The sequence below is a fragment of the Pelophylax lessonae genome, assembly GCF_965119305.1.
Source record: "Pelophylax lessonae genome assembly, chromosome: 5".
Taxonomy (NCBI): domain Eukaryota; kingdom Metazoa; phylum Chordata; class Amphibia; order Anura; family Ranidae; genus Pelophylax; species Pelophylax lessonae.
The window spans coordinates 230,982,157-230,996,544 of NC_138772.1; the positions used below are offsets into that span (position 1 = coordinate 230,982,157).

The 14,388-nt window shown below is 49.0% G+C and overlaps 1 protein-coding gene across 1 annotated transcript in view; it reads right to left on the reverse strand.

Annotated features, from left to right (window-relative positions):
• Window positions 1-14,388, reverse strand: part of TRIP13 (thyroid hormone receptor interactor 13) — a 168,443-nt gene that overhangs the window by 131,831 nt on the left and 22,224 nt on the right. The window contains exon 2 of the mRNA XM_082258830.1: window positions 7,216-7,381. Within this exon, the coding sequence (XP_082114956.1) occupies window positions 7,216-7,381 (166 nt within the window). The remainder of the gene's footprint in view (window positions 1-7,215; window positions 7,382-14,388) is intronic.

The window sequence follows — 14,388 nt, forward strand, 5'->3', positions numbered from 1 at the left end:
GCTTGCTGGATCGAGGCATAAGGTAAGTATTACAGCTTATTCCTCTTCTCTAAACTTAACCACATACATACAAGTACATATACTGCGGCGGTCAGACCCTCACAGGCAAAGTGACGTATGGGTACGTCACTAGCCTGTGAGGCTCTGGGGAGCGGGCGGGCGTGCTCCTGCGCGGTCACGGACCCCCCCCCCCCGCGCGTGTGACCGACGGACCCGCTGTCCGCCGGTCACTCGCGATCGTCGGGTGGAGAGGGAGAAAGGCAGGCGGCTGATGTAAACAAGCCGCCTGTAATTCTCCCCTGTGTAGGAATAGTGATCATACGGTTCTACCATGTAGGACCTTTGATCACTGTTCCTACAGCTCAAGCCACAGCCAATCACAGTTAGAATCACGCCCCTAGGGACACACACCACCCCTCCCTCTCAAAAAAGTTAACCCCTTCACTACCAGTGTCATTTTACAGTAACAGTGCATATGTATAGCACTGATTACTGTAGAAATGTCACTGGTAACCCCAAAAGTGTCAAAAAGGTCAGTCAAGGGTCCGATCTGTCCGCCCCAATGTCGCAGTCCCGCAAAAAAAAAAAAAAAAAAATCGCAGATCGCCGCCATTACGCGTTAAAAACAACGAAAATGACAAAAATCTTTCCCTTTGTTAGTAAACGCGATAACTTTTGCGCAAACCAATCAAAATACGCTTTTTGCAATTTTTTTTACCAAACATATGTAGCATAAAACAAATTGGCCTAAAATGTTAAAAAATTTTGATTTGTACATTTTTTTGGGGGAATTTCATATAAAAAAAATGTGAAAAATATTGTTATTTTTGCAAAATTGACGCTCTTTTTTTGTTTATAGCGCAAAAAGTAAAAATCGCACAGGTGATCAAATACCACCAAAAGAAATCTCTGTTTGTGGGAAAAAAAGGACGTCAAATTTGTTTAGGTACAGCGTTGCACGACAGCGCAATTGTCCATTAAAGTCACGCAGTGCTGAATCGCAAAATACCCCCTGGTCAGGAAGGGGGTAAAATCTTCCAAGGGTTAAGTGGTTAAAGTAGAATTCCAAGACAAAGCTATCTAATCTTCAAACTGCACCCACCCCCAGGAAAACAGGCTAAACGTTCTATACAGTCATGACTAGTGTTAGGCATTCCAAAAATATTGCTAAGCTAAAATCCCTTAGTTCATTGGAAAAAAATATTTTTCATATTCAAAAAAAAGGAGGTTCCAAAGGCAACAACAATGATCAACATGTTTAACCACTTGCCGACTGCCCACATGAATATTACTGCGGCAGTGCGGCTCCCTTGAGTCCAGTCACGTAGTACTACGTGATTGGAAGGGAAGGGGCTTCTGCAGCGCGCACGCGTCCCCCGGAGGCACATTTCCACTGTGTTTAGGCACAGCGGAAGTCGGGCCGTGGGAGGAGAGGCGGCAATTGCCGCCTTTCTCCAAAGATCATCCGGCAAACAGAGAAAAGACCGGCCTACTTATGTAAAAGGAAGGGACAGATCTCTGTGCCAGCCCCGGACCCCCCCCCCCACACACACACACACACACACACACACACACACACACACACACACACACACACACACACAGTCAGTAAGCTGTAGTAAGTAACGTAGTTAGTAGATCCAATACCTTTTGCGCAAACCAATCAAAATACACTTATTGCAATTTTTTTTACCAAAAATATGTAGCAGAAAACAAATTGGCCTAAAATGTTAAAAAAAATTAGATTTTTTAATTTTTTTTTTTTTTGAGAATGTCATATAGCAGAATGTGAAAAAAAATAGATTTTTGTAAAATCTTACCGTAAAATCCTTTTCTCTTAGCTCATTGACAGACGTAGTCCTCGGTGATACACCACCTTCGGGTTATGTTGCCTCCACAGGAGCAGGACTAGACAGGAAATTAAAAAGCTCTGGCCACACCCCAGGGGCAGTCCCAGAGGGTATATCCTCTCTCTCTCTGCCTCAGCAAATCAGTTATGTGAAAAAGCAGTCTTTAGAGATTTTAACCCAACTCAAAACAGAGGGGCGGGGACTACGTCTGTCAATGAGCTAAGAGAAAAGGATTTTACGGTAAGATTTTACAAAAATCCATTTTTCTCTAGCGCTCATTGACAGACGTAGTCCTCGGTGATACACCACCTTCGGGACGTCCCAGAGCAGTATCACAACTGAGGGGTGGGAAAATGGAAATCAAATCCCAATCTAGAAGGCCCAACCGGTGCCAACTAGAAGTTTACAATGCTCATCCTTAATGATGAGACTCAACAAAAAAAGAGAAAACAATTTTTTTTTTTTTTTTTCAAACAGAAAAAACCCTCGAGGTAGACCACCGGTCTCCTCAAATTGCGGCCTGCAAAACCTTGCGGCCAAATGAGGCATCCGCCAATGCCGTCACATCAATTTTATAGAACTTTGTAAAGGTATGTACCGACGACCAGGTGGCCGCCTTACATCCTGGACCACTGACGCCTGATGGCGAAAGGCCCAGGAAGTACTGAGCGCTCGAGTGGAGCGCGCCCTAACAGGGAACGGAGGACTCTGACCCTTAATAGAATAAGCCTGTACCACCGTTTGTCTAATCCATTTGGCAATGGTCGCGGCAGATGCAGGCAAACCCTTTCTGGGGCCATCCGTGATCACAAAAAGTGAATCCGTCTTACGGAATGATTCCGTAGCTTTCAGGTATACCCTGATTGCCCGAACCACATCTAAGGAATGCAACGCATGTTCCCGATGATGCTTGGGCTGAGGACACAAGGAAGGTAGTACAATATCTTCATTCAGATGAAAATCTGAAACCACCTTGGGAAGAAAAGATGGCTTAGGATGAAGTACTACCTTATCCCTATGAATCACTAGGTATGGTGACTGGCATGATAATGCAGCCAGTTCTGACACCCTGCGAGCAGAAGTAATAGCCACCAAGAAGGCCACCTTCTGGGATAAAGTAAGCAAGGGAATCTCCCTGATGTTTTCAAAGGGAGGTTTCTGTAGAACCGACAAAACCAAATTAAGATCCCAAGGCGGTAAGGGCGCGCGGACTGGAGGAGCCAGGTGCCGCACCCCCTGGATGAAATTCCGCACCAAGGATTTGGTAGCTAAAGGCTTCTGAAAGAAGATTGCTAATGCTGAAACTTGACCCTTGATGGTGCTCAAGGCTAGCTTCTGCTCAACCCCTTGTTGCAAAAAGGCCAATATTCGAGACACCGAATAGGTACGTGGAGGAAATCCTAAAGATTCGCACCACGCAATATAAGTTTTCCATGTGTGATAATAGACTTTGCTGGAAGTCGCTTTCCTTGCTTTAATAAGGGTAGGAATGACTGAAGCTGACAAACCTCTGTCCTTCAGTACTTGGGTCTCAATGGCCAGGCCATTAAACCCAGCGACTGTAAAGCATGATGGTAAATTGGTCCTTGAGACCACAGACACTCCCTGAGACGAAGTTCCCACGGAACGTGTACGACTAACATGTCCAAGTCGGCCAGGCCGGCTTGAGGAGGCCAGCCTAGAATTTCTAGGACCACTGGCGCTGATTGAATCTGAACCAGGCGTCCCTAGAGGTATCTGGCCCCGACCATCCGAGAAAGTCTGGTCGTTTTCTGTTCCCACACATTTATCAGATACCTGATAGTTATCAGGAAAGGTGATCTTTTCTGGTTGAACCTCAGGGACCGAAGTCACCCGACTAGAGGCTACTTGGCCTATCTGGTCAACCAGATCCGATTCCTGTGAGGTATCGGGACTAATCTTGGGAAAAGGTAAAGGAAAAGATCTATTCAGGGAACGGTAACTACCGCTTCCTGTAGTACTTAAACGTTGGAAGGGAAGAATCGCACCGGTAGTAGTGGTTGATGCTCGATCTAATGTCCTGAATACCGGTGAAAATGTCCCCCCACCCTGAAACCGGGTGGGGGCGCACCTTCAGGCTGTGTACTCCTTTGCTTCAGGTTTGGCTGGGTTGGTCCCCTTCTTGAACCCTCCTGGAGGAGTCTTGCCTTTCCCGCTAGTACCAGCCGGGCGCCCTTTATGGGCGGTAAAGAAAGGTCCTCGCTTGTTGCGAGGTCCCTTAGCTTTAGCAGCCTGTGGCAAAAAAGTGCTCTTGCCCCCAGTGGCATCCTTAATGATTTCATATATGTTGGCCCCAAATAGACGATTCCCCTGAAAGGGGAGATTTGTCAAGGTCTTTTTGGAACCTAGGTCAGCTGACCAGCATTTTAACCACAGCACACGTCTGAGGATCACCGCTGTCTTAGATGCATGCCCTAATAAGGGAGTAGTGTCCAAGGCTGCGTCACAGATAAACTGTAGCCCTTGTATAATCTGTTCCATCAAATCAGATGTCTCCTGGGGAATATCTTTTCCCCTAAGTTCTTGGCGTACCATTTTCGCCCATTCCGTAAGTGTCTGGGAAACTAGACCAATAACACTTACTGGTCTAAAAGCTGGGACTCTGCTTCCATCTTTCGATCCACCGGATCCTTAAAGGACGAAGTGTCCTCCACTGGAATAACCGTGGCTTTATTCAGCCTGGAAATAGGCGGATCCATGACTGGTGGTACCGTCCATTTCTTAATGATGGATTCCTCAAACGGATAGCGTCTAGCAATACGCTTGGAAATAGTAAAGGTACGTTTAGAATGCTCCCATTCTCCTTTAATCTGATTACCGAAACATTTAGGTACAGGAAAAGCCTTCATCGTCTTGATGGGCTTATTAGTACCAAAAGGAATCTCTGTTTCAGTTGCCTCTGCCGGTAAAGCCTCAAGTTTTAAGGTTTCCTGCACTGCCACAACTAGTGCGTCCACCAATGCTTCTTCCTGAATAATAGCAGGAGAAGAAGCGTCCTCCTCACTGTCTGAGGGGGCTTTACCTGGGATAACAGCCCTTGCAGAGGAACCTGCAATTGCCGTGACCACCTCTGAATCTGAGTCAGAGGTGTCAGATGGTATAGGGGTAGGCGGGGGTCGCTTCCTTGACCCCCGTCCCTGACAGGCCGCCTCCACCCGAGCCACCATAGACTCCAAAATTGCTGTAAATGACTCTATACTCTGTGCACCGGCGGGTCCCGTGGCCCCCTCGAGGGAAACAGGTGGGGGAATATGTGTGGCAGGGTCCATGATAATTCCAGTTACTTCCTGGATAATATAATTCAAAAATAAAACCTTTTTTTTTTTTTTCCGACCCCCAGCGCCACAAAAGCCCCTTAGTGTTACCTGCTAGGGATCCCTATCGATCGAGAGAGAGAGAGAGATAGACCCCCAGGCTCACCACTTGATGCTCAGAGTTTAACTGCAACAGGTTACAGCGCTGTCTTGACAAACAGGAAGTCTTTTGGCTGGCTGCCCAGGAAAAAAGGAGGCGGCTCCGCCCCTCTGTACGCCTTCCGGCGCCTCCCCCAAGCTCCACGAGGTGTTTGGATCACCTCAAACATGGCCGCCCCCATGCTGGAGACACGAGGCTACGCCAAAATGGCGGCCCGGGCGATCCAGCAAAAAAAATGGCGGCGGCCCGTACTGAATAGCGGTGTGCTGCAGGGCACACAACACTCTCTCTGCATGGGGATATGGCGTGGTTGGCGGTACCGGCCCTGGCGGACCGCATGTCCGTTCGGGAGGCCTGCTAATAGCTGGAGATCTGATTAGGAAGGCAGTCTACATGTCCGTGGCTTCTGACTGGTAGGTAGCTTATTCTTAACCCATAAGATTCCCAGAATGCCACATATTACATCTTTAAAACATGTATACAATTAGATTGTTAGCTCCCAAACCAAGCCTCCTGGCTTTTTGCACACATAAAATCACACTCAAAGTAGGAGGATCTGTGTCATGTTGTAGGATAGAAAGGGACTCTATCTTACCATACAGAGAGGGGCCCGCGTTCACCACAAAACCCGTCAGGGGGAAAGGGGGAACATACTACTCACCATACCGGAACCAGGCGGGCACCAACTCCTGACAGTACCCCTCTCCACCGGGGCGGGAGGGCTGTCGACCGATACGGACGCCGTGACTCATGGTCTTTGGCGTTTCAGCGAGACGTTTAACTCGCGTGGACAGTCCTTTAATGGGACTTTGTCGCGGCCGACCCAGCGCGGAGCTATGGCCTGCACGCGCTCGTAGGCTGAACTGGGGTGACCACCGGATCTCAACATCCAGCCCGTCGCCCAGTTCAGCTTTCTTGCTTGAAGATCTCACAGGAACACTGGAGAAAAAAAGCTGTCTAAAAAATCCTTTAAGAAAAAATTCTTGCCAGGACCTAAGATCCCAGCAAGGTATCTAGGTCCTTACTCCTAACTAGACAGAAAATAACTGATTTGCTGAGGCAGAGAGAGAGAGAGGATATACCCTCTGGGACTGCCCCTGGGGTGTGGCCAGAGCTTTTTAATTTCCTGTCTAGTCCTGCTCCTGTGGAGGCAACATAACCCGAAGGTGGTGTATCACCGAGGACTACGTCTGTCAATGAGCGCTAGAGAAATATTGTTTTTTTTTTTTTAAATTGTCGCTCTTTTTTGTTTATAGCGCAAAAAATAAAAAATTGCACAGGTGATCAAATATCACCAAAAGAAAGCTCTATTTGTTTGGGAAAAAAGGACGTAAATTTTGTTTTGGTACAGCGTCGCACGACCACGCAGTGCCGAATCGCAAAATAGGGCCTGGTCAGAAAGGGGGCAAATCCTTCCGGGGCTAAAGCGGTTAAATATCTGTCTTGCAAAAACAGCAGTCTTCGAATAGTGCATTTAACTTGGCGTGCCCAGCCTAAGCACCCCTCCCTCACTGTACTTCTTTTACCACCACATACTATCTTCAATCTGGAAATGATTTACCCTGGAAGGCCAAGGACATACTGTCAATGCAGGGTATCACAGACCGGCTCCATGAGGGGTATTAGTATGGCACCCTGCACCCACAGTATAAAAATGTAAAGAAATGATGTCATGTCAGTCCACACTCTGCATCACTGAAGATAATCCACCCGAGGGAAAAGATCCTAGAAGGAAGAGGAACCTGTATGTCATGTGACTGGCCTGGAGACATCTGGGTAAGGCAAGGAGTAAAAAAAAAACAAAACATTAAAATACACACAGGGGCCTTTGGGAGGGAGGGAGACCCAGGGATGGACTTTAAAGTTAAACTACAGCAATGTGTAATAAATTTCAAAACACATTAATGCAAATGTAAATTATATGCCTTACCTGTCTGTCTTTAACTTTTAACTCCGTATCTACAATGGCCACCGAATTTACATTTCTCGTTAAAAACACATCATCAAACTCTGTCCAAGAATAATCACCAAACACAACGCAATGCCTATTTAACAGCTGTAGAACATGAGTTCTTATTTCATCAGTCTTTGCAGTGCTAAAGAATAAACAGAAAAATTAGTTTATCCTGTGAAGAAAAATGTGGTTTAACCATTGGAATTATCACAATTAAGAGTATCAAAGAAGAAGCTAATGTGACTTCTATAGGTGAGTGGTCCCCGACCTAACAGCTCCACAACCATAAATAATTCTCTCAGTAGCCTTTCAGCTGGTTTCATAGGGTTACTACTTGTATTCTTATATAAAATCAAATTTATGCAGCGCTAGCATCAATGGTGATAATCAAATAGAGATAAATAGTGATAGATATATAATACATAGCACAAATATAATATTTAGCTCTAAAAGTGATCAATATAAAATGCTCAAGTGCTGTGAAATATCATAATAAATCCATATAAATAATATATTGCCACGTAAATATATAAAAAGGGAAGATAGTCCTTAATCGTGATCCAAAATAAGGTGCTGAAGTGCCAAATATATAAAGTGCTCCAAAGTGATAGGTGTCCCTCTCGGTTCCCCACTCACCAAATTGCAAATAAATAGAAGCCTTGAGAGATATTGCACAGTAGCCCTTGTTTGCCCGGATCTTTTATTTGGTGAGTGGGGAACTGAGGCATACAACTTAAGGCTTGTTTTAACCACTTAAGCCCCGGAGGATTTGGCTGCTAAACGACCAGGGGGTATTTTGCGATTCGGCACTGCGTGACTTTAACGGACAATTGCGCGGTCGTGCGACGCTGTACCTAAACGAATTTGGCGTTTTTTTTTCCCCACAAACAGAGCTTTCTTTTGGCGGTATTTGATCACCTGTGCGATTTTTTGATCACACGCTATAAACAAAAAAAGAGCGTCAATTTTGCAAAAATAGCAATATTTTTCCCTTTTTTTTATATGAAATTCCCCCCAAAAAAAATGTAAAAATCAAATTTTTTTAACATTTTCGGCCAATTTGTTTTATGCTACCTATGTTTGGTAAAAAAAAAATGCAAAAAGCGTATTTTGATTGGTTTGCGCAAAAGTTATTGCGTTTACTGACTAAGGGAAAGATTTTTGTCATTTTTGTTGTTTTTTTTTTTAACGCGTAATGGCGGCGATCTGCGATTTTTTTTGCGGTACTGCGACATTGCGGCGGACAGATCGGACCCTTGACTGACATTTTTGACACTTTTGGGGTTACCAGTGACATTTCTACAGTAATCAGTGCTATATATATGCACTGTTACTGTAAAAATACACTGGTAGTGAAGGGGTTAACTTTATTTGAGAGGGAGGGGCTGTGTGTGTCCCTAGGGGCGTGATTCTTACTGTGATTGGCTGTGGCTTCAGCTGTATGCAGAGTGATCAACGGATCTACATAGTAGATCCATATGATCAGCTCTCATACAGAGGGGAGAATGACAGGCAGCTTGTTTACACAAGCTGCCTGACTTTCTCCCTCTCCCCCGCCGATCGCAGAGTGGCCGGCGGACATCGGGTCCGCCGGTCACACGCGCGCGGGGGGGTCCGTGACCACGCGGGAGCGGGAGCGCGCCTCCGGCGGCGCGCGCTCGCTCCCTAGACCCTCACAAGCTAGTGACGTAGCCCTACGTCACGTTGCCTGTGAGGGGCTGACCGCCGACGTAGATCGGCGTGCGGCGGTCAGCAAGTGGTTAAAGAGCATTGAGGTGAGCGCTTAGGACACCTAGTGGGCAACGCACAAAAGAGCACCTGCATGTGAAATTTGGATAAGAAGATTTTGCTGATCACGACATATTTATATATTTATCTAAAGGACACTTCAGCACTTTATATTGAAACCACTTATTTAAGAGCACAAAAATAATTTTATTAGATGGTCACTTATTAAGAATTTTATATACAATTTTTTTGTCTTTTTATACTGTATATGTATTTTTATTTTAAGTAAACGGAATTTTTGTAAAATCTTACCTGTAAAATTCCTTTCTCTGAGTCCTCCGACAGTCGCCGCCTCTTCATATTCGTCACATATGGGGTATTAGACTTTGCTCCGAAGGAGTAGCTAGGCAACAGAATATGTTAACAATAAAGCTTTTAACATATCCCACCCTCAAGGGGTGGTCCCCTCAGTCAATACCCTCCTACTTCCTGCAACCATATCTCAGTTTTAGTGGAATAGCAGTAGAGTATACAATCAAACCCCAAAAGAGGGGCGGGGGCGGCGACTGTCGGAGGACTCAGAGAAAGGAATTTTACAGGTAAGATTTTACAAAAATTCAGTTTTCTCTTACGTCCTCCGACAGTCGCCGCCTCTTCATATTCGTCACATATGGGGACGTCCCAAAGCAGTGCAAACATGAGGGGTGGGAAACGCATCCGCGCCGAAAGGCAACGCAGTCTCCGCATCAAAGAAGGAACCTTACCAAAGGTAGGAAACCAGCTGGGCAACAGCAAAAAACAAGTGCTCAACAGGAGCAACAACCCAGGAAAAGGCAAAAAACCAGGGGATACAAAACTTATCCCAACAGCCAGGAGTCCCCAACAAGGGACCCTAGGGAACAGCCGCACTAAGAACCTTGCGGCCAAAGGAAGCATCCGCCGATGCCTGAACATCTACTTTGTAGAATTTTGTGAAAGTGTGCACGGTCGACCAAGTCGCCGCCTTACACACCTGGGCTACAGAAGCCCCATGACGACAGGCCCAAGACGTACTCAGAGATCTAGTAGAGTGCGCCTTCACAGGCACAGGGGGAACCTTCCCCTGCAAAGCATAGGCCTGTTCAATGGTCTGCCTGATCCATTTGGCGATGGTAGAGGCCGAAGCCGCCATGCCCTTCCGAGGACCCTCTGGAAGAACAAACAAGGAGTCCGTCTTTCGAAAAGACTCAGTCGATTTAAGGTAAACCCTAATCGCCCGAACAACATCCAGAGAGTGCAATCTCACCTCCTTTGGATGTTTAGGCTTCGTGCACAACGAAGGCAAGACAATATCCTCATTAAGATGGAATTCCGAAACTCGTTTCGGAAGAAAAGAAGGATTAGGTCGCAAGACCACCTTATCCAAATGAATAACCAGGTATGGAGACTTGCAGGACAAAGCCGCCAGCTCCGACACTCTGCGAGCCGAAGTGATCGCCACCAAAAAGGCGACCTTTTTGGACAACATAGACAACGAGATCTCCCTGATCTGTTCAAAAGGAGCACGTTGTAACACAGATAGAACGAGATTCAAGTCCCAAGGGGGCAGAGGATCCCGCCTCGGGGGAACCAGATGCGGCACACCCTGAACAAAGGTGCCAACCAATGGGTTGGAAGCCACGGGACGTTGAAACAGAACGGCCAGAGCAGACACCTGACCCTTGATCGTAGCCAGCGCCAAACGCTGATCAACACCCGTTTGAAGGAAAGACAGCACACGGGACACCGAGTACGTGCGGGGTGAAAACCCCCTGGACTCACACCAGGCAAAATAGGCCTTCCAAGTACGGTAATAAACCTTCCCCGAGGAAGACTTCCTCGCGTTGATTAAAGTATGAACGACCTCCGGAGAGAGACCCCTCTCCTTCAGGACCTCGGTCTCAACAGCCAGGCGTCAAAGCCAGCGACTGTAAAGCAGGATGGTATATCGGTCCTTGAGACAGTAGATCGTCTCGAAGAGGCAGACGCCACGGGGCGTCGACCGCCAGATTCACGAGGTCTGCGTACCAGGACCGGCGAGGCCAGTCCGGTGCCACAAGAATCACCGTGTTGCGTTCCGAATGTAACCTGCGAAGGAACCTGGACAGCAACTGAATCGGTGGAAACGCGTACATCAGCCTGTACTGATGCCACGGGGCCACTAACGCGTCCGACGCGTCTGCCCGAGGGTCGCGCGTCCTTGCCACGAACCTCATCACCATGTTGTTGAGACGAGACGCGAACAGGTCCACATCTGGAAGACCCCACTTCGCGCACAACATCTGGAAGACAGCCGGATGGAGAGACCATTCCCCCTGATCCAGGGTCTGGCGACTCAGATAGTCCGCCTGCCAGTTCTCCACACCCGGAATGTGAACCGCCGTTATCGCCGGGACATGAGTCTCGGCCCAAGACAGAATGTCGGCCACTTCTCGAGCCGCTCGGGCACTCCTGGTGCCCCCTTGGTGGTTGATGTAGGCCACCGCCGTGGCATTGTCCGTCTGCACCCGAACCGGGCAACCCTGCAGCCGGTCCGTCCAGCGATGAAGACAGAGACTTATCGCACGCAATTCCAGAATGTTGATCGGAAGGGAAGACTCCCCCTCCGACCAAGTCCCCTGAGCGGACAGAACGCCCAGAACACCACCCCAGCCCGACAGGCTGGCATCCGTGGTGATCACCGTCCACGAGATCGGACGAAACGACTTGCCCCCGGACACCAACGGGGACTGGAGCCACCACAGAAGGTTTTCCCTGGTGCGAAGACTCAACGAGATTTGAAGATCCAGAGATTGAGGTCGCCCGTCCCACCTGGACAGGATCTCCGCTTGGAGACCCCGCGTGTGAAACTGGGCGAAAGGAATCGCCTCGAAGGCCGAGACCATCAATCCCAGACATCTCATACACGTCCGCAGAGACGAGTTCGGAACGTCCCTGAGGGACCTGACTTCCTCCCGGAGAGTCCTGAGTTTGTCTTCCGGCAGGAAGACCTTCGCCTGCACCGAGTCCAGTATCATTCCCAGATAGGGGAGACGAACCGACGGACTCAGTGTCGACTTTGGAAAATTTATCGTCCAACCAAACTCCTGCAGAGTTTGCATCGTGACAGACAGGTCCTCCTCCAGACCCTGGCTGGTCGCAGACCGAACCAGAATGTCGTCCAGATACCCCAGGACAGAAACGCCCTGGGCCCTCAATAATGCCAGAACCGGTGCAAGCACCTTGGTGAAGACCCGCGGAGCCGAGGCGAGACCAAAAGGCAACGCCACGAACTGGTAGTGATCCCCCGCAATGGCAAATCGAAGGTACCTCTGATGACCCTCGAATATGGGGATGTGAAGGTACGCATCCTTCAAATCGATGGAGGCCATGAATTCCCCCGGAACCAGGTCAGCCACCACCGACCGCAGGGATTCCATGCGGAACTTGCGAACCCGCACAGAGCGGTTCAGAGCCTTCAAGTCCAGAATCGGACGAACCTTGCCCTCCTTTCTGGGCACGGTGAACAGATTGGAATAAAACCCCCGAAACCTGTCACGATGAGGCACCGGAACCACCACTCCCTGAGCCCTCAGGTCCCGCACCGCCAGGTGCAGGTCCCGCAAGCGCTCTGGAGACAGCTGAAGATTTGAGGGAAAAAATCTGCTCTCCGGCCGAGAGAGAAACTCGATCTTGTAACCAGATCGAACGATTTCCAGAACCCATCTGTCCCGCACACGGGCCAACCAGGGCTGAAGAAAACCGAGCAAGCGTCCCCCCACCCCAAAACTGGGTGAGGGCGCCCCTTCAGGCCGAACTGTTATGGGCTGCAGGTCCGGATTGGCCGGACTTCTGTTTACCAGACCAGGGCTTCTTCTGAGAGCCTTGACCTTTGAACGGTTTGCCCTTGTAGTGCGGCCGAAAGGCACGAAAGGACCCCTGAGGGGGCCGAAAATTAGCATGCTTCTTCCCAGAAGCCCCCTTAGCCTTGGGGAAATGGGGCAAGAGAGTGCTCTTACCCCCGGTGATCCCCTTAATCAACACATCCAGGGACTCCCCAAAAAGGCGAGACCCATCATAAGGCAGATTGGCTAAGGTCTTACGTGAAGATTGGTCCACCGACCAACATTTTAACCAAACCAGGCGACGAGACAACACCGCCACGCTGTGCACACGTGCAGCCAACGGAATCAGGTCCAGGTCCGCATCACACAGATACATGACACCCTGGTGGATCTGATCCACCATATCCAGGGTCGCCGGCGAGGCCGAATCGGCCACTAGGACGCGCCTAAGCATCTGCGTCCAACTTGCGATCGCCTGGGCCGCCATGAGAGAAGCAAACAGAGCCTTAAGCATAGAACCCGTAACAGAATAAGTATGACGGGCAAGAGACTCCAGTCTCCTATCCGTGGCATCACGGAAAACAGGGGAACCCTCTGCAGGAATCGCAGTGGCTTTGTTCAAAATCGCAATTGCATGATCCACTGGTGGAGGCACACACCACCTTTCATCAGTGGCAGGCGAAAAAGGATAACGCAGCTTGAATTTACTTGGTACCGCAAAAGGTTTGCGCAGATCGCGCCATTGATCCTTAACAGCGCGCTGAAAATCAGCATTGCAGGGAAAAACCTGCGGCGTCCTGCGTTTCCTCTGCGTCCCATAAGCCGCCAAGGCAGCGGGGGGACACACTTCGTCCTGCAAACGCAGCGTTTGCTTAATGGAAGCAATCAACTCATCCATGATTGCAAGCTCTTCAGGCGAGCCAGGGGGAGAATTATCAACCCCCTCAACTTCAGCCTCCACCTCAGACCCCACTAGATCAAGAGAGGAGCGGGACCCCGATAAGGAGGCCCCCGCCATAACAGCCCCATCACCTTCACCCTCAGAATCAGAGGAAAGAGCAACTCTGGGCCTTTTAGTAGATTGAGCAGCCACCAGCATTTGCACCTGAGCAGCAAGGCCAGCCACAATAGTGGCTAAATCCCCCCCCTGGGGGGGAAACAGCGGTCCCCTGGCTTTCCACCAATACTGTAGGAAATTTGCCCTCCTGAGAATCCATTGCCCCTGTAATGCCAGACAACCAAGGGTTAACCGCCCCTTTTAAGCAAGCGCGGCAAGCGCAGCCCACCGCACCACACTCAAGCACAATGAGACCCCCACAGGGAATATGCAAACTGAACACAGGCAATGGATAGCAAGAACAGAAGGATAAAACCTGAGGAGACCCTCGCCGCTGCTGCTGCCTTGATCGGTGTTCCTGGAAAGAGGAAGTGATGCTGCCAGGGCGCTCTATGTAAGCCTATGGAGGCTACAAGAAAATGGCCGCCATGCATGTAAACCATGCGGCCGGAGCGAGTGTAGGCAAAATGGCGTCGTTTGGCGCCGAAATCGCCGCTCCACAGTGCATTAAAACACACATTA